Raw genomic sequence first — 21,032 nt, forward strand, 5'->3', positions numbered from 1 at the left:
TGTTAACCAGGGAAGATTGTAAGTGGTTTTTGGTAGTATGCCTTCACCATGGCTTAAAGAATAAAAGTATAGCATTATACGTCCCTGTGTGTTGAGTAGTGGTTAGGGCTCTGATTGGAGTCTCGTGGGTTCAATCCCAGGTGGGGGTACACTGCTGCTGTACCCTTGAGGTTGGGGTACACTGCTGCTGTACCCTTGAGGAAAGTACTTTACCTTGATTGCTCCAGTAAACACCCAACTGTATAAATGGGTAATTGTCTGTAAAAATAATGTGATATCTTGTAACAATTGTAAGTCACCCTGGTTAAGGATGTCTGCTAATAAATAAATAATGTACTTGTAATTTTTCTTTTCATTGTTCACTTTTCACACTTACACCTTTCAAAGCACTTTTCAGAATGGCCACTCTAGTGCATTGGGTTTGAGATCTGTCCTCTAAATCACTGCAGGAAAAGTGATTAAAAAAAAAAAAAAAAACACAACTAGAAGTGTTCTGGCTTTTCTGTTCCATACCAGATCATGGATCGGTATTGCTGTGTTACCTGTTTGACAATGAGAGCAATAATCCTTATACTATCAGTGCACTAGAGCGGACATTTTGGAAAGTGTTGTCAGGATATTAACAGTGAAAAGAAAAATGACAGGTGCGTTATTTTTATTTTAACATATCAACACATGGAAACATGTAACGCCTGCTACTTACTCTTTAAGAGAGAGAGAAAGATAGGTAGCTGGAAAACACAAAAGTCTTGGAGTAAACTATCTGATGGGAGAAAAACATGACAGCATAAAATGAGTTTAAAGGTGGTTGGATGGGGATGGCTATGTGAAGGTGTGAATGAAAAAGTTGCAGATGTCTAAAAAAAGGAATGTTGGGTTATTTTAGAAGGCACTCTGACAGCTTCTCAAACACACACACATACACACACACTCTTTATACACAAAACCAGCACAAAAAAGAAAGTCTTTATTGAGCCACTTGGCGGACAGTTGTGAGTTTGTCACTGCTTCTGTGGAAAAACATATCCTGTTTTAAGGATGCATAAAGGTGAGGTGTTTTTTTTTTTGCTGTTTTTTTAATGATGTCTTGTTGATGTAACACCTGCTTTAGACAAACACGCAGTATTAGGCAGTTACACATGTTGACATGAACTACAGGTGCCTTTATAACTAGGGGCCCTGAAAATGTACTGTATTTTTTACAAAAATTCACGAATGACAGTAAAAACAAACAATGAATTTCATGGAGTGTCATGAAACTGCCATTTTATTAAATTAATTAATTTAAAAAATCATCAGAAAACACATTATGTTCTACCGATGTACAGTGAGTTGCTTAAAATGTGTTATCATTGATAGTTCATCAAGAAAATCACCCAAAAACCAAGGCTGAAACATTTTAATATTTAGCCGATTCGCTATTGAAACAGTCTTTAAAAATGTAGCAAACTTCTGCTGGAAACAAGTTGTTTAAAATGGTCTGCAAAAAAAAGTAACAAGCCAAAATAGACTTTTTAAAAACAACCTTGAATGACAATTTCAGCAACATTTTCAAGTTTAGTAAACCTTTAAAATGTGTTGCCATATTAATTAAAATGATTGTGTAATTCCCATAGCCTTTTTTCTGCCTCTATCCCAAAATATTAAACACAGGAGAAACGTTAACTGCAAACCTGAAATGTCAAAACCAAAGCTTTTGTGTTTTTCCTTATACACACTGTAGATTTCTAGTAGTATGTAGAAATGTTATTGTACAGTATGAGGAATTCACCAATCATGAAGCTGGTATTTGTTTGACCCCGTTGCCTTAGTAACCAAATGCACAGCGTTGACGCTGGTCCATGTACAGCTACTGTAGAGCAGCTTCTACTCTATAAGAGTATGAAATGAACAGGGGAGTTGAAGAGTAATATAAAATACTTTATGGAAAATAAAATGCACATTTTTCATGGTAGGCAGTGAAATGCATGATTTCTGTGAAATTCGTGACATCGTGGATTTTCTGGAGCCCTATAACCCATGGTGGTGAAACCTAGAATCTTGTTGACCAATATGTGGTCCCTCCACCTACTGTGTCTGGTTTGTAGCAAATGGTGTTCCACAGCAGTATTACAAAGTGGAATTTATAACCTTATAGACTCTGTATATAGAGTATCACCATTCGACATTAAACCACTTTTACATTTGATTCCCTAAAAGTAGTCTCCAGGGTACTGTAGTTTGAGCCAAACAAGCAAGATTGGACCCGCAGCATTAAAGATTATGAACAAGATCTACTGTACATGCTCCTGTCGCTTATGGATTAGAACCAAAATTAAAAAATGTTTAAAAAATGCCTTTTTGTACTGATAAGGTTTGTCAGGAAATGCCTGCAGATCTGATATTCTCACCATCATAAGATAAGGCCTCCTACCAAAATATGGAACAACAAACAAAAAAAATCATGTTTTTAAAACCATAAATGGGACACTTCTCCTATTGTAACCATATTTTTGTTTGTCTGTGTTTGCACTTCAAAAAATGTTGTGACTGTGTGGTTCAGGTAGCTAAGTGCTAACACCTACCTGCAAGTTAATTGAGATGTAGTTTTTCCCTGACTGCAGTGTTCAGAGGCTGCTGTAGATCACAGGGTAATTGGTTGGGGTGGGTCAAACCTCAAATATATATTTTTCTTGTTCTAGTCCATGGTAGAAGGGAACTTTTATTTATTTTTTTTTTTTTGGTGTCCTTTTTTCTTGAATGATGGTTGAGTGGTTAGAGAAAGGTACTTGTTAGCAGGAGGTTGTCGGTTCAGTCCTAGCTTAGCCATTAGTTATTGAGGTTTTTAATTCCCCCTATATTGCAAACATTTTAACATAGTTTTGATTTAAACTAAGATGTATAATCAATGTGCTCTGAACTGAAAGCTCAGGCAATTTAGACAAGATGAAAGAGACCAAAACAATTTGTACTCTGCTGTTTACTTTTGGTAGCTAACAGCCATGCTGTTTGCTTTTGTAATTGCCTCCCCACACAGCCTGGTGTTTCCAATAGCCAGCTAGTTCAATTTATTAATGGCATGCAGTTTATTAATATTTGCCTTGGCCACTACACACCATAACCCTCAGCTTGTGTTGTTTAATAAAGAACATTTGCCTAGTTATTGCAGTGCCAAACACAAATTTAAAGTTATTTTTTTTTTTTTTTTTTTTTTTTTTTCTTGCTTTTAAAAAAATTATAATAATAATTTACTGTTGCTTTTGTGTCAGGCCAGTTTCTTAAAGTTCAGCATTTCCAAAGAGACCTGCAAACAAAACAACATACATAATAGCACATTTGCCTTTTAAACTGATAGTGTACATAATGAAGAAAAATTAAATGTCTTTGGAAAGTAATTGGCGTTTAGTCACAATTTGTAGTTTTTCCTAATAAACAGGGATGACAGATTGGATATAACCATTCACTTTTATATTCATTTATCTAAACACAATTTAACATTTTGCCTCAAACCAGTGTTCTACATTACTGGTGTAATTAGAGTACAACATGATACTGGAGGATTGGAAATAAAAAAGTAATGGCTTTATCTATTTGGCGAGGAAATTCAGATTGCATATTATCTATTTATCCAAAACGTGGAACCTAAAGTAAATAACTTTAATTACCCTGGTGGAAAACTCCATGATCATTGAGCAAGTGATGTGGCAGGTATACGGTACATACGGTATACATGTAGTAAAAGAAAGGCAAATATTAAAGGGAATGTGTCTTAATAAGGATTTCTTAAGGTGGTTGCTGTTTACAAAATAATTGCTGCATGTTGTGCACTTTCATTTGGTCTCAAGTGTGCAGTTTTGAAAAAAAAAAAAAACAATTTATAGCAAAATGGTATTTTTAAAAAATGTTAAAGAAATCTTTGTGAAAACCTTACTTTCAAGCAGTATTTTACTTTCTTGTTCGTTTCAACTTGAAAGTGAAATTGTCCCCACCCCTTCGACACCTTCTTTAATTAAACAACGAGCTTCTTCTCCTATTAACTGAATTGCTTTTCAGCCAGTCACATAACGGTGTTGTTAAATTAACTTAGAAGTGCAACAAGAGCTTTCTTTAAAATGATACAGATGTTAGGATATATTTCATTAGCTGTAGCCAATTCAGTAGATTTGAGGCTGGTCAGTTGGATCCTAGTAGGACGAACTTTTATTCCAGTTTGGCCTTTTTTAGAGTCCTTACTCAAAATGTGGATACTTATGCACTGAAAGTGTCGACCTGTCTTTATGTCACTCTTTCTCGGAAACATGTGTTTAAACAAATAAAATACATGCCCACAAATATTTGTATTACGGATGCTTTAAATACACACGTTGACATAAACTACCTTTTCATGATAATCCACATGCTATAGAATTAACTTGATTACAAAGCTTAACACGTTTATGACTGGACCGCACAATAAAGAAGCTCTTCACTGTCCAAAATTACTCTTATTAGCAGCAATTGAGAAAACAAACTGACAACCAGTTGTAAATATGGAAAGTGGGTTTTTAAAACCATGCAAATGTCATTCCACTTAATAACAAACCATGCAAATGTCATTCCACTTAATAACAGATTGACATTTGAAATGGGATAACCTTCATATACAGAGGTGTGGCCCCAAAACCTGAGTACTTTGTGTTCTGATAACCTTCATATACAGAGGTGTGGCCCCAAAACCTGAGTACTTTGTGTTCTGCTTTGTAGGGATAGTTGTATAGATATGAAAGGGGCATACTTCTGTGTTTCTCTTGACATATTCTGTTCCCCAACAAACAGGGTGCCTTTAAACTGCAGCAAAGGATTGATTTTGTTTTGGGGTACATGCTAGTGTTGCAAAACGGTTTCCATGGCTAAGCTGCACGCAGCTATATAAAGCTATTAACCCAGAACTGCGTCAGTGCTAACTGCTTATCGAAAGTGGGCCTAAGGGATTGAATTAATACACCATTAAAAATGGGAGGAGGTTACCATCACCAGGCTCTGTTGTTTTAAATTAGTTCCAGTGCTTGTCTTCAGTTCCATCCAGTAGACTGTAAAGCTAAATGAGAATTTCAAACACAAGGAAATCCTTATAAATCAATGATAAAATGATTTAAAGGCATGTTAACCAGAAACCAACATGGTGAAAGAGTGTTAACCTCACATAAAGCTTAAAAGGAACTGTTTTCTTTTATGACCAATTGAATAAATTGTAGTTTAACTGGGAGTGATTCAGTTTGAAACCAACCATTAAGGCAGCATTTACAAGACTGGCTGCATTAGCTCCAAGTTATATTACAGCTATGATACATTATATGAATGCTGCAGTTTATTAACCATGTTATTGGGAAATGCCATGTAGGTTATGCATTATAAAAAGTCTTCATACTTAATAACATTGCCAATGAGGCAAATGAAGTAGAACAACATCAGGCACAATTCATTAGTTATGTTCCATGAGTGTTTTGTACCAGTATAAGTACTGGTATAACCTTAGCGCTACTGCTTACTAATGTAGTTTAAAAAAGTACTAATAAGTTTCCTTCTACCTAATTAAAAAAGTTGTCTTATTGCCAATGTCATGTTAGTTTCAGTCATGATGGCTCATTATACAGTAGCTCTCAGGATCTCGATATTTCAGATTGGTTATGTTTAAACAGCAAGATAAGTTATCGCAGGATCTGTGCATTTCACTTGTGTATTTAGTTATCATAAGATGGTCGCAGAAGATTGGTACCACTGCATGAACGTGTAGAAAGTATTGATGATTCATTTTCTAAAATGCAGTCAAAGATGTAAAGCAATATTTCAGATACAAAACTTAAACTGAACCACACATAACAGGAAAAACAAACAAAGCCTTGTGGGTGCTTGAGAAGAGAGGTGAATCATGAAAGAGCTTTTATCCTCCTTTTGGTAATATAAGTTGTTGATTTTTCTTTGGATTAGGTGGTTGAAAGGGTATCAAAAAGGCTTTGACTTTAGAGGGGAGTTTTCATCAGTTTTTCCATAACACCACCGATGGACTGCTACTGGGGATGTTCAAGTTTCCTGTGTGCATGCCAACTGCAAGTTCAGCTATGGTTTTTAAACTTGAAGTTGGTTGCATATAAGGGGATTTGTTTACACAGACTACAGGCTCCAGCTTGGGCACAAAGCCAGCATGACATAATCCTCTCATTGTATGTGTTCCACAAGGTTACAAAAAAGTAACATTTAAAACAAAAAAAAGTGAATTGCTACCTTAAACAGCATCTGGATAGTATAGCTCACATCTACCAAGTTTTAGATTAAAAAAATAAAAGCACACCCACTGAAGCTGAGTGAGACTTACTGGTGAGATGTAGTAGTATATTCTTCAGAATAAGCATCATTTTGATAGGATTATTTCTAGTTTCTGTCATCCTTGCAACACAGTAACCACAGACCACCCAAGAATACACCTTAAGCATGACAAAATTGTTAGCATCTGGGAGGCAGGCAGAGACTATCATGACTGTTTTATCTGAATGGCTGAGCAGAGAAAGTGATACACAGAAAATGTTTGGCTGTCTACATTACATAAGCTTATTTTACAAATAAATGAACAGAGCAGCTTAATCAGTTTTTATACTCTGGGGAAGGTGGCACAATTGGAACAGAACTTAAAGATTCCCGTGGATTTTTTCAGTGTCTTTGAGAGTTACAAGTTTGAAAATATTTTTTTTTAGCAGGAGAGAGCAAGAAAAAAATCCTGTTCTGAAATACAAGCAACTGGGCTCATACAGCCAAAATGTACTGATTGTAAATGATTCAATATTTTCATATTAAGAAATGGGGGATAACCCTTTTACATCAGATGGCTAATTGTTAAAATGGGATTGAGCTCACCTGAGTTAAACCCCCTTTGATTATTTTGGAATGTACCTTTTATGTACATGTATATCTTTTGATATTTAAAATATGTCAAAAATGTTATAGTTTCTGCCTTTGATGTATGAATAAGCCTTTAACATCATTGATCCCTGATCAAAATGGTTGTACCAACTGTAATTAAAAACTTATGTTGTGTGTGTTATTGGCGTATAAATCACTTACACCTTTATATAGATATAGGTGTAGAAGGTAAAGCAACAAAGATGTCTTGAGACAGCTTCCCAAGGTTACAAGTTCATTTGCGCTGATGTTTGTTCCTTAGCAGATATAGATGAATGTGCAATCGAAAACCACACCTATAGCCTAGAGCAAACATGTTACAACACAAGGGGTTCCTATACCTGCCAATGCCCCCCAGGGTATCAGAGAAGTGGTGACCAGTGTGTAGGTAAGTGTTCCTCTGTGGTCAGGTATAGCCAAACTTCATTTTTAGGATTGCTGCCATAATTGCAACACAATGTAATGATCCAGTGAGCTTTTTGGACCAGAGAAAGTTCTCAAATCTCAAATCGTGTCAGTATATCTCATCTATTGTACTGGATGTGCAAATTAAGCTATTTTGTAGTATCTATTTCTAATATGTATGTGCCTGTTGGTTGCTGTAACAGTTTTATGTAGCAAACAAGTATGAACAAATATGAGATGTAGATAAAATGTGTGGCATATCCAATAAGTCATCTCCCTCAGTGTATACTGATTAAGACATTCTTAGGCCACAAGTGTAGACAGCTTTTGAGAAACTCAAAAAATGCATTTATGGGATGGTTTAATGTGGGATAGTTGTACAGCTCATTGAAGTAAATGGTATTGTAGCTTTTCACTGCAGAAATTGTATTCATTCTAAACATGCATGACTTCAACATCATGTCTGTAGTTCTGTCTAGGCATAGAAAAAGGTTATTACAAAAGAGAAAACAACTGAAAATATTTTTTAAGACAATTTGCATCATTTGTTACATGTTAAGCCAATGACTCCAAAGCTAAATGGTACTAGTGTTAATTTTTTTAGTGGTCACATGTGTACCTCAGCACTCTAAGAGGTTATTAAATTGTTTTGAAAACTGCTCCCTTAATTTCCTAATCACATTGTTTAAAGCACTGTATATGAATAATAAGATTTCCCAACATGGCTTAACACGATTTGATGCTAGATTGCAAATAACTCACTTGTCTAGTCTAAGGGCAAGCATTGCAAAGTGTAAACAAAGTACAGCATTTACGTAGGCAATGAGATTGTGCAAGTGACAAGCCCACTGAGGAGGAAGGTTTTCAAAGGCGCTGGTAACTAAATACTGCATCAAAAGAAAATCTAGCTGTGCCTAGTTTTGTCACATGACTGTGTCCATTGCTGCTGGCAGCAGATGTTTGGTGCATTTGGCAGTACTTACTTTTTACTCAGTAAACCTCAGCAGTTATGTAATTTGTTTTTGGTTGTATCACTACATATGCAAGATGAATGCAGCCAACCTCCTTATTCTCTGCATGGATGTATGAATACACCTGTTTCATATTACTCTCAATGCAAAACAGGATTTAAATTGGAAAGCAACAAACACACTTGTGTAGGTAAGCACTTTTTGTACGTAGACCAGAAGAGCCTAGTTAAGAGTCGTAAGGGGCTGACATTCATGTAGGGCTGGGAGGTTCTGAAATGTTCTGATAAGTCACAGAAAGTCAAAATAGAACGAGGTGACTGTTTTAATTTGCGTAACTGCAACAATTTAAAGCACACAATGCTACATGTAAGGTTTTGGTGGTCTGAATAATTCTGTAACTTTCATTTGCCTCAGTCTGCTGGTCATTTTTTTGGTAGCTAAATCTCGTAACGGTTTTAGCAGCAGAAGCTGTGTGCATAATACACTACACGTAATTCATCATGTGATAACAGGTTTGTTCGGGTGATTAGACAGTACGGCTGATCAAAGATCAGATAATTGACTCTACTGTATTTATAAATACTTATTTGTATATTTATAGCAAGCCAAATTGTCATTTAGAGATATCTCAAATTCATTTTAAGATATCTCTAAATCATTTAAGATATCTAAAATGGTTTTCGGATATATTTAAATGGAGCCTTAAATTAGATAGCTAAAATGCATTTTCAGATATCTTTAAATCATTTTAAGATATCTCAAATAAAAAATTAACTTCCTGTTCATGGAGAGATATCTCATAATGGACAGGAAGTCCATTCAAAACATCCAGCATTTTCACAGGAAATCATTTAGAGATATCTTGTTCGTGTACATACTCTCACAGTTCATCATTTGCAAGTTGCAAAGGCGATAGAAAATGTAAACAAATGAAATGCATAAGTAAAGCAATGCAGTACAGAATGGCTTGGGTGCAAAAAATACACATCTGGTGTGACATATTGTTATCCATTTCATTTACAAGGGTGTTTTGTTTACACTTTGCAGTGCTTGCCCTTAGACTAGACAGTGTGTTTGCAATCTAGCATCAAATCCTTTACAAGGGTACAGAACTGTCAGGCTTAGATACTGTATTTTACCTTAGTCAACATAGAGGGAGACGGATGGTACCCCTAAAAAGGGTGGATAAACTGGCTACTGTCTTTCCTTTTCCTTTTTCTGTTCCTTGTTGGATCTTGTACCATAGATACTTACCAGCAAGAGTCTAATTTACCAAGAAGTTACAGGAAGTCGTACCTTAGGTCGCTAGGGACAACATGTAAGGGCTACTGCTATAAAACATATCTGCAGTAGGTACAGGCATCTACAAAGTCTTACTGATGGTGAAAACCAAAGCAGCAGTCATGGATTTCTTTGCATGAATGTATGTCAATGTTGGCAAACATCCATAGCAACACAACTTTCAAATAATTGTATTTCATGTTTGTAGAAAACAAGGCTTTGAAACATTACTTCTTATTTTCTTTATTTGTACTTTTGTTGGGATATGTGCAGATTTTAAGAATCACTCTGCACTGCTTTGTCATGCTTGGACTGCTCTTTCTGGTACAGTTTTACTGCCTGGATACAAAAGGATCAATACCATTGGACAAGTGTTTTTTTTCAATCTCATCCCACTATCACTTACTAACTCCAAAGTCCAAGGGTATCTCTAACTATAATGAATCAAACTAAGTGACACGTTTATGGTTTTGCGATATCATGTTGTAGTTTCTTTGATTACAAGATGTTAAATAAAAGATCAAAATTGGGTATGTGTGTATGTGATTATGATTATGTCTCAATCTTAAAATTTTAGGAGTTGCAAAACATTTGGCCATAGTTGTATGTACTAGGAGAGGACAAAGTCAGTCAGTCAGTGAGTGCAGTCACTCCAATCCAGGAGCAAAATAGAAAGAAAAGGTAATGGGAGATACAGGAATAGATCCTTTCAGCTAAGGTGAGGCATGATAACAGACCCACAAAGAGCATCAATATATGTATCGATTTATTTATGATTACAATATACATGTTGGTAAGCTCAAATGTCAAATACATTATCTAGTTTCATAAAGGAATGACCATTCAAAATGCCAGCATGGTTTAATACTAGTTTCTTTCTTTCTTTCTTTCTTTCTTTCTTTCTTTCTTTCTTTCTTTCTTTTTCTTTCTTTCTTTCTTTCTTTCTTTCTTTTAGATATAAATGAATGTGAGGTCAGTAATCCTTGTCAACATCAGTGCTATAACTTGCTGGGTTCATTCATGTGCCAGTGTGATCAAGGCTACGAGCTCAACAGAGACAGAGTCACTTGTCAAGGTACATTGTTTTCTAATCTTCCTGTATGAAGCCTGTCATTTTTTCTCCCATTACCAGGACAAACAATAATGAGTAAAAACAAAATTGCACTTGGTAGATTTATAGGTTTGAAGTAAAATAAAATGATGTGTATTTTTTTCTGATAAAGTTTGTACTTACTGTCCCTTCAAAGTAAGAAAACGTGCAAAGCATTAAATGACATACCATGTGTCTATTCCTAGCTATTGTTTATGTTTTAAAGAATACTTCATGACTTGCCTTCATCAAGTGAGAAGAGTCATGCAAGATGCATGACTCATCTTACTTAATAAAATCCAACAATTTTAAGATACAGTATTTATTTACAGAAAAAATTGGAGTAGCAGAAAAATAGTAATTATGTTACTTTGTAACATAATTACTTTCAACCAGAAGAACTTCCCAGTGAATGTGCTTCTAGAAAATTGCCCAGAGCTCACTTTCTAAACGTCAGCGTGTTTATGGTTCTCCCTTGGATTGCTTGCATATAAAGGGTGTCATCTGCTTGCATATAAAGGGTGTCTGCTTGCATAAAGGGTGTCTGCTTGCATATAAAGGGTGTCATCTGCTTGGCACTGGATATTGCTGTAAGATAGTTTCATAGAAACAGGTAATTCCAACTCAAGCGGACCACATTCTGGGAGCTGATTTATTTATTTTTTGACATTTAGGAATGACCTAGACAAACTAAGTGTCATATTAAAAGTTTACAACAACAACAAAAAAACATGGATTGACTTAAGTCATTGACGTAAGGGGTAGAGCAACCCCCCTTGTTCCACTTGAGCTGGAATGACCCAAATATTTGAAACTAAATAACAAAGATCAAATAGAACACCAGCAAAGCCTACATGAGTCTGCGGAGATCCAGGACACCATGGAGAGAAAACAATTTACCTTCCTTGGTCAGATCAGATTTAGCAGGATTGCTCAGATTTGCTAGAACCTGTTCATTGTACACATATCTCCAGTAAGGTAACTCTATACAGGTCAGGTGGATTTTGTTAGCCTTGTCTGCAGAATATTTATAGCACAATTGCAGTAAGTAGTCTGTATTTTAAAAAGTCAGGAAAATATAACTCGGCTCTTGGGAACTATGCCAAACCAAAATCTTTATTTTGCAATAGCAGCAAATAGCTCAGAACAGAACGATCTGTTCAGCTACCACTTAGCCAGGTCATTGAAAGATGCAATGTCTTTCAACTGATTCCATTCCTACACCATGAACATAGTAGATTAATGGAATTAAGTGTTATATTGTAAGGCACCTTTACTTATACACTGCTTTTATGTAAAGTACAGTATCTTATATTGTTGTATTTTTTAACACAGATATTGATGAGTGCAGTTTCTCCAACTACATGTGTCAGTATCAGTGTGTAAATGAACCAGGGAGGTACTCTTGTGTCTGTCCTGATGGATACCAGTTGCAGGGTTCAAGGAATTGTCAAGGTAAGATTCTTCTTGTGTTGATATAGTGCAGAAATGTGATTTAAATATTTCCAATGTCCATAGTTTATTCCAAAAAGGTAGGTGGATGCATGCTCTCTCTTTTAGTTTCAACAAAACTGAGATATATAGTGGAAATTGAGCAAGCTTTCATGAGCAAAATGTTAAGCACTGTTAGGTAAAATAAACAGGATATCTTTGACGCTGACCATGTTCTCTTGACTTCCATGTCATTGTCATGTTTTTTGCATTTAAAAGTAACTGTAGAGCAAACATTAAACATTTGCTCTTAATGGGCAGATATAAATGAATGTGAAACCGGGACTGATAATTGCAGAGAAGACGAGATGTGCTGGAATTACTTTGGCGGATTCAGGTGTTATCCTAGGAATCCCTGTCATGAACCTTACATTCGGACATCTGAAAAGTAAGTTAAAAGTGAAAAAAACATGGTGACAACCAATAGCCACTATACGTGTTCACTGTACCTTTGCAGTTAACCATTCTTTTCTTATACATATCATACTTTGACCATGGTATACCCCAATAAACTTGTATAAGGGATTAGTGGCCTTCAGTAAACTCTTTCTATCCTGGATCACTGTGTGATTGTGTTGGACTTGTTTGTGTAACTTTTGTTATTATCATTGCAGTTTCCAAAAATAAAATATTACTCACAGTGTTTATCTTGTTATGCACAGTCGCTGTGTCTGTCCATCAGGCAATCCAGTTTGCAGAGCCCTGCCACATTCAATTGTCTACAAATACATGAGCATCCCTTCAGATAGGTCCATACCAGCTGATGTCTTCCAGATTCAGGCAACCAACATCTACGCCAACACCATCAACACCTTCCGGATTAAATCCGGAAATGAAGGAGGAGAGTTCTTCCTGAGGGTAAGGGTTTTTTTTGGGGGGGGGGGGGGGGGTTTGGTTATTTTTTCAGTAACGACATGCTTGCTAATCAAACATCAGGGGATATGCTTTTAATGATTTTCTTCCCTAAAACAAATGTCTGTGATGTTTGTATTGTAATGGTTTTATAGTAGCTCCACTACATGTGTTTCACATGGTGCAGATAGTAGATTCTATGATACTGCAGCAGTAGCAAATGGTCATCTTAGAGAATAACTCTGTGTTCATACATTTTCCTGTTAAATTGTAGGTCAGGGTATGGGACAAGATGGGAAATAAAACCACAGTGTATTCACTGGTATCTCCTGCTCTGTATCTCTGCTGGCAGACACCAGAACCACTACAATATAGCGTGTGTCTTGAGCTGTGCAGCCAAAAAGTAAACTGTTGCTATTTATGCGATCCTCTGTTTAGAGTCTTCATTTTTATTTTTATTTTTTATGAGACTGGCCAGTGCATCTGGAACCTTCTGTGGTCAGAGCCGAATCGCAAGGAGGTTGTGCTCCATGAGTTCCGAGCAACATGTACTTTTTATGTACTGTCAAGTGAGTGTTAATGATCTTGGCACAGAAATAACCCATGCCGATGTGTGCTCTTTATATCTTTGCAGCAATCCAGTAATGTCAGCGCAATGCTTGTCCTGACGAAGCCTGTATCAGGACCTAGAGAATACATCGTAGACCTGGAGATGATTACAGTCAACACCGTATTGAACTACCGGTCAAGCTCCTTGTTAAGGCTGACAATAATAGTCGGACCTTATCCTTTTTAGTCAGTTTGCACTCTAACACACCTATACATGCAACCGAAGAACATAAAAAGCACTTCATTGTTTTACTTTGCTTAATTTTAGAGAGGTATGCAAATATAGCCACTTAATGCCGTCATTGCAAAAAAGAAGAACGGTTGGTTTAAGGAATGTTTTATTTTGGAGCATTTTTAAAATTTGGCTAGATTAAACAGTGAGTTAAAAATTACAGTAAACTTAATATAGGGTTTAATAAAGGGTATTGTGAGTGGCAAACTTGATCTAATAATTCATAAATCGGTTTTAACAAAACATTCCTTATGACAGTCCTTAATGTTTTGTAACTGGCTAAATCTGGCCCTCACTGATCCAGCACAGTGTTTTACTTTTTTTTAAAACTGAAGTGAGAACATTTCCATAAGATAATGCCAACTGCAGCACTGTACCATCATACAAGATTCTTTATAATTAACATTTATTGAACATTAAAAAAAGTCTCGGTACAACTGAAAGTGTGTTACTTTTCTTTAAAAAAAAAATGACACATCATTTAAAAAAATATATTCGAATAATAAACTAATGTGATGTGAGCATTTTCAAAAACACATTAAACAGAATGAAATACCCTGACATCTCTTCCCTGACTGAATCCCTGCTCAGCCTTAAGAAAATTCTGCATAAACAATTTAGTGCCACATCTCACCTTGCATACTGTTCAAAGCTAATGGGTTAGCACTTTGGAATAAGGGCCCCATCTAATGATCAGTAAACTATTTTTAAAAAATATAGAAACTCATCAGGAGTATTAACAAGATACCTCCCTTACTCATGCATTTGAAAAATAGCTTCAGAAGCATTAAAGGGTAACAGAGCTATCATTAACAAACAAATAACATAAATGTTCCCTCACAATTAATAAAATGGGGGAAAATGTAATATCATTACAATATATACACCAATTTAGTTTCTACTTTCATAAACTTTTTTGACAGGCCACAACTAATCCAACCTACACACTCTCAGGCTAAGCAAGTCACATCCCGTCCCCAAGGTATTTGAGAATATATACGCCCTATTCGCAGTTTTAACTCATGGATTACTTAAGGAGGCTTAATGAATAAAATAGTTTTATATTCATGAAAGTGTTCTAGACTATTGCCAAAGAAGCTGACAACAGTCTAGAACGCTTTCACGAATATCAATCTGAATTGTATTCACATACAGACTGAAAAATCATTCTTTAAACCAAGGGCTTTATTCACAAAATGCAAGGACCGTTTTAAAATATTTTATGGAGTTTTTATAAGCATTTGCTTAAGTGATTCCTTAAACCAGTTCTTAAGTTTTGTTAATAGGGCAATAGTTCAAAGGCTTTAAACAGCAGCTAATAACCCCTCCCCCAATTCCTCTCCCTCTAACCCCAGATTTGAAATGTTTCCAGCCATCTTATCCCAGGGTAGACACATAAATAAGATTTAACACCATGCCATTACATAATCTTATTTTGATTGCTTTTTGTGTTTGGTTTTACAGTAATACCTTTTAATATTTTGATTTTGTAAAAAATACCTTTTAAATGTTCAAGGGTTAGAGATATTTTTCTGAGTGCCGTATACATTTCTTCATAATATTTAAAACTTTTTTTTTTCTTGTCTAATATTGGAAACTTTCTACTCTGATGTACAAAGTTATTTTATAATTAAATAAAATGTAAATCTTACTTGAAACTGTTTGGATTTATTTCTGTTCTGAATCATAAAGGTTCTGTCAAAATTCCAGTTCCTCTTATCCTGTGAACAGGTGTCTTCCCGTGAACACAACATAGTTAAACAACTCAAAGTTAAAACAAAAATACAACCTTTTTTTTTTAATAGCAGTTCCTGGCTACAAGATGTTTTTGTGATTTATAATACGTTAATATGTCATGTCTTTTATATTCCCAGAATATGATATTCAATAACTTATGCCAAATAATGTTTCATTGCAATGGATAAGCGTTTTTTCTGATCTATGAAGAAATCTGGCATATGTACATACTATCACCTTCACTATATCCTGGTCGAATTTTTACATTGCTCCAATTTTAGTTCTAAATACGACTACAGATATGAACAGGAAAAAGGCTGTGAAAAAGAAAAGCCTTCAACAAAATACAACAAGATACAGTTTCTATAAAGAAGGCCTTTAGCCAGCTGAGAAGTCACATGGGAGAGGGGGTCAAGGACATGGCAAATGGAAAAAGTGGTCTAGTAATCATTGAGTTTTTAAACATAACGGACACATACCGGACTTTATCTTGTATCAAAAACTCACATCCACTGTTCTCTCTGCACCTGCAAAATGTTAGTAATAAATGTAAAAGCTGCTGTTCTTTAGGTCTGCGGCTAAAGTTAGACCTTGATCAGAGACTCTGTCAAGCTTGACCTTTTCACTGCCCCTGATAAGAGGTCACATCATAAGGCTGTCTCTTCTAATGTGCCAATGAAGAGAGGTCTTGTTGTTAAATGTAAAGTGTATAACTGGCAGAAAAGTGAATCTGTGAAAGGGTAGCATGGTGGCCAAGGCTTGTTACCTGGCAGGAAGCAGGTGCCGAAACAGGAACGCTGTAGATTAAATCGTTTTCGTGCTGTGTTTTGCTGTTCTCTCATTTTTTCATTCCCATCTCTTTGTTGCGTTACCTAAGCAAATCCTTTGTGCACTTTCGACTTACATTCAGGAAATAAAATTTCAGCCTTTGAAGTGAAGCTTGAAATAACACTGGCTGGGTTTACATGTAAGTGAAAATTGACTCTACAGTCATGATGGTGTGACGTCACATTAATTCATCGTGAAACAGCAGAAGAACGTTTTTGGTCAGCACGACTTTAAGGGCAGGGTAATTCGCTTTCTCACAATAAAAATAGCTGTAAAAACCCATGTAATCCAGAGCAGGAATCTTGCTTATGGCTCACTAGGTTTCAGCAGTCAAGATCCCGTTTAACTGGAGGAACCTCACATTATTCCTCAGCAAAGTCATACCAAACCACACATACACAAACACACACACACACACACACACACACAAACACAAGAAAGAACGCAAAAGACAGTGCAAATGTAAACCTCTCAAATAGCCTTTGTTAAGCACAACTAACCAAACTTTTAGCCTCATATTACTATTAGTAGCAGTAGTAATCTTATTTAAAAGCCCATTAAATTGGACCGTCCAATATATAGGACAAAAAAAATTCTCATTAGCATCCTCAGTTTGAGGATGCTAAAAGGAATGGGCTTTTAACTAATTCAACGAAAACCTTGTGTCAAAAAAGGACTGTAAATTATATATTTAGAACAAAAGGGGAGGTGGTACAGAGCTCTAAATTAATCCTAGAACGGACGAGGGCCCTGAACATGGCTCCGCAGTCAAAGAGACCTTCCCCGCTCATCTTACGCTTCCTGGTCTTGCAAATGGCCAGTTTAGCAAGAGCCAGGAGCAGATTGACGAGGAGGTCTCTCTTTTTGTTGGAGCCACGAACAGGGTGCCCGAAGATGAGGAGGATGGGGGAGAAATGCAGCCAGAACTGCAGCAGAAGGTTCTTCAAAAGCAAGAAGAATGGCTGCAGCCTGGCGCAAAGAAAATAAATGTGAGCCACCGACTCGGACTGACCGCAGAAAGGGCATGCGGCATCCGAGTTGGTAAAGTGACGCAGAATCTCTCCCGACGCGAGCGCTCCGTGCAGGACCATCCATCCCAGGTCCCCAGCTCCCCTGGAGACCAGCGGAATACAGGGCCTCCCATTGGGGACTGATGGAGGGTCTCCCGCCAAGCGGTGTCTCGGCGGGAGACGAGGGCGGGGAAGTGGAGGGTGTGGAGCGTCATCGCGTACAGGGTCCTCCTCGACGCCGATGGCAAGGGGGTCGAGGAGAACTGCGAGATCCTGCTCAGGTTGTTCTCGAGGGCCAAGGCCGAGGGGGGGCTCGGGCCTTGGGTTTGATCAGCAGGACCGGAGAGCCGGGGGTAGTAGTAGTAGTAGTATTAGTAGTCCTATTTTAAGGCCCATTTTAATGGGACTACACCAGCTGTCAAAAGACAGCTAGAAAGAAATTCAAATTAGCACCCTTAGGGGTGCTAAAAAGGATGGGCCTTAAACTAATTAAACGAAAACCGGTCAAAAAGACTGCAAATTAAATATTCAAAACAAAAGGGGAGGTGGTACAGAGCACGCCCCCTAGAGTCCACTGGTCGACAAACGATGCCATGTCGCTAGCAGACTCCGCGTTGGCGTGCTCTAAATGAACTCACGAACGGATGAGGGCCCTGAACATGGCCCCACAGTCAAAGAGACCTTCCCCGCTCAACTTCCGCTTCCTGGTCTTGTAAATGGCCAGTTTAGCAAGAGCCAGGAGCAGATTCACGAGGAGGTCTCTCTTTTTGCTGGAGCCACGAACAGGGTGCCCGAAGATGAGGAGGGTGGGGGAGAAATGCAGCCAGAACTGCAGCAGAAGGTTCTTCAAAAGCAAGAAGAATGGCTGCAGCCTGGCGCAAAGAAAATAAATATGAGCTACCGACTCGCACTGACCGCAGAAAGGGCATGCGGCATCCGAGTCGGTAAAGTGACGCAGGATCTCTCCCGACGCGAGCGCTCCGTGCAGGACCCTCCATCCCAGGTCCCCAGCTCCCCTGGAGACCAGCGGAATACAGGGCCTCCCACTGGGGACTGACGGAGGGTCTCCCGCCAAGCGGTGTCTCGGCGGGAGACGAGGGCGGGGAAATAGAAGGTGTGGAGCGTCATCGCGTACAGGGTCCTCCTCGACGCCGATGGCAAGGGGGTCGAGGAGAACTGCGAGATCCTGCTCAGGTTGTTCTCGAGGGCGGGCCGAGGGGGGGGGGGGGGGGCCTTGGGTTCGATCAGCAGGACCGGAGAGCCGGGGGTAGTAGTAGTAGTAGTATAGTAGTCCTATTTTAAGGCCATTAAATGGGACCGTCCAATGTATAGGACATACTCTAGCTGTCAAATAACGGCTGGAGAAAAAAATTCTCATTAGCATCCTCAATTTGAGGATGCTAAAAGGAATGGACTTTTAACTAATTTAACAAAAACCGGTGTAAAAAAAGGACTGTAAATTAAATATTTAGAACAAAAGGGGAGGTGGTACAGAGCACGCCCACTAGAGTCCACTGGTCGACAAACGATGCCATGTCGCCAGCAGGCTCCGCGTGGGCGTGCTCTAAATGAATCCGGGACCGGAGGAGGGCCCTGAACATGGCCCCGCAGTCAAAGAGACATTCCCCACTCACCTTCCGCTTCCTGGTCTTGTAAATGGCCAGTTTAGCAAGAGCCAGGAGCAGATTGACGAGGTCTCTCTTTTTGCTGGAGCCACGAATAGGGTGTCCGAAAATGAGGAGGGTGGGGGAGAAATGGAGCCAGAACTGCAGCAAAAGATTCTTCAAAAGCAAGAAGAACGGCTGCAGCCTGGCGCAAAGAAAATAAATGTGAGCCACCGACTCGGACTGTCCGCAGAAAGGGCATGCGGCGTCCGAGTCGGTAAAGTGACGCAGGATCTCTCCCGACGCGAGCGCTCCGTGCAGGACCCTCCACCCCAGGTCCCCAGCTCCCCTGGAGACCAGCGGGGAATACAGGGCCTCCCACTGGGGACCGACGCCCTCCGGCGGTCGGAGGGTCTCCCGCCAAGCGGTGTCTCGGCGGGAGACGAGGGCAGGGAAATGGAGGGTGTGGAGCATCATCGCGTACAGGGTCCTCCTCGACGCCGGTGGCAAGGGGGTCGAGGAGAACTGCGAGATCCTGCTCAGGTTGTTCTCGAGTGGGGGCCGAGGGGGGTCGGGCCTTGGGTTCGATCAGCAGGACCGGAGAGCCGGGGGTAGTAGTAGTAGTATTAGTAGTAGTCCTATTTATAGCCCATTAAATGGGACCGTCCAATGTAGAGGACATCTCCAGCCGTCAAATAACAGTTGAAGAAAAAGATTCACATTAACATCCTCAAATTGAGGATGCTAAAAGGAATGGGCTATAACTAATTTAAAGTAAAAAAGTTGAAAAGGGACTGCAAATTAAATATTTAGAACAAAAGGGGAGGTGGTACAGAGCACGCCCCCTAGAGTCCACTGGTCGACAAACGATGCCATGTCGCCAGTAGACTCCGCGTGGGCGTGCTCTAAATTAATCCTAGAACGGACGAGGGCCCTGAACATGGCTCCGCAGTCAAAGAGACCTTCCCCGCTCATCTTCTGCTTCCTGGTCTTGCAAATGGCCAGTTTAGCAAGAGCCAGGAGCAGATTCACGAGGAGGTCTCTCTTTTTGCTGGAGCCACGAACAGGGTGCCCGAAAATGAGGAGGGTGGGTGAAAAGTGCAGCCAGAACTGCAGCAGAAGGTTCCTGAGCAGCAGGAAAAACGGCTGCAGCCTGGCGCAAAGAAAATAAATGTGAGCCACCGACTCGGACTGACCGCAGAAAGGGCATGCGGCGTCTGAGTCGGTAAAGTGACGCAGGATCTCTCCCGACGCGAGCGCTCCGTGCAGGACCCTCCAGCCCAGGTCCCCAGCTCTCCTTGAGACCAGCGGGGAGTACAGGGCCTCCCACTGGGGACCGACGCCCTCCGGCGGTCGGAGGGTCTCCCGCCAAGCGGTGTCTCGGTGGGAGACGAGGGAAGGGAAATGGAAGGTGTGGAGCATCATCGCGTACAGGGTCCTCCTCGACGCTGGTGGCAAGGGGGTCGAGGAGAACTGCGAGATCCTGCTCAGGTTGTTCTCGAGTGGGGGGGGGGGGGGGGGGCTCGGGCCTTGGGTTCGATCAGCAGGACCGGAGAGCCGGGGGTAGTAGTAGTAGTATTAGTAGTAGTAGTAGTAGCAGTAGTAGTAGTCATATTTTCTTTCTATAATTCTTTTCAGATGTCGCAGGAACAACTGAGCTCTACCTTTTCTTCCACTGCACAGAACTGGAATTAATTGTTAGCATCAATTGGCATATTGTGTAATAAGTAATGAATATAGTTAACAAACAACATAAATGTACTGTATCGATTTAAATAAAGACTTTTGTTTGAATGTTTATAATACTGTATTACAAGACACCCACGTTTCATTATAACGTATGTGTGTTAAGCGGATTCTGCGCCTGGCACTTCTACCACAGCTGCAGACCAGCAGTCACTGGCTTCTCAGAGCAGAGGCAGGGTATAGGGACTGGCAGATGTGCACAGGAACATTAGGATGCTCAGCCTGGTACTCTGCCTATAGAACTGCCAGTGCATGAAGCTGCTC

At 39.2% G+C, this 21,032-nt stretch overlaps 1 protein-coding gene across 2 annotated transcripts in view; it reads left to right on the top strand.

The window, feature by feature from the left end:
• LOC121317277 (EGF-containing fibulin-like extracellular matrix protein 1) overlaps window positions 1-15,494 on the top strand; it is a 30,470-nt gene extending 14,976 nt beyond the window's left edge. Inside the window, exons 5-9 of one of the 2 annotated variants that reach the window (XM_041253029.1) lie at window positions 10,525-10,644; window positions 11,995-12,114; window positions 12,412-12,538; window positions 12,813-13,008; window positions 13,637-15,494. In XM_041253029.1, the coding sequence (XP_041108963.1) occupies window positions 10,525-10,644; window positions 11,995-12,114; window positions 12,412-12,538; window positions 12,813-13,008; window positions 13,637-13,798 (725 nt within the window). In that variant the 3' untranslated portion in view covers window positions 13,799-15,494. The remainder of the gene's footprint in view (window positions 1-10,524; window positions 10,645-11,994; window positions 12,115-12,411; window positions 12,539-12,812; window positions 13,009-13,636) is intronic. The other variant, XM_041253030.1, reaches the window with a different exon arrangement.
• The last annotated feature ends 5,538 nt before the right edge of the window (window positions 15,495-21,032 follow it).

This window comes from Polyodon spathula, chromosome 6, assembly GCF_017654505.1.
Source record: "Polyodon spathula isolate WHYD16114869_AA chromosome 6, ASM1765450v1, whole genome shotgun sequence".
NCBI classification, from domain to species: domain Eukaryota; kingdom Metazoa; phylum Chordata; class Actinopteri; order Acipenseriformes; family Polyodontidae; genus Polyodon; species Polyodon spathula.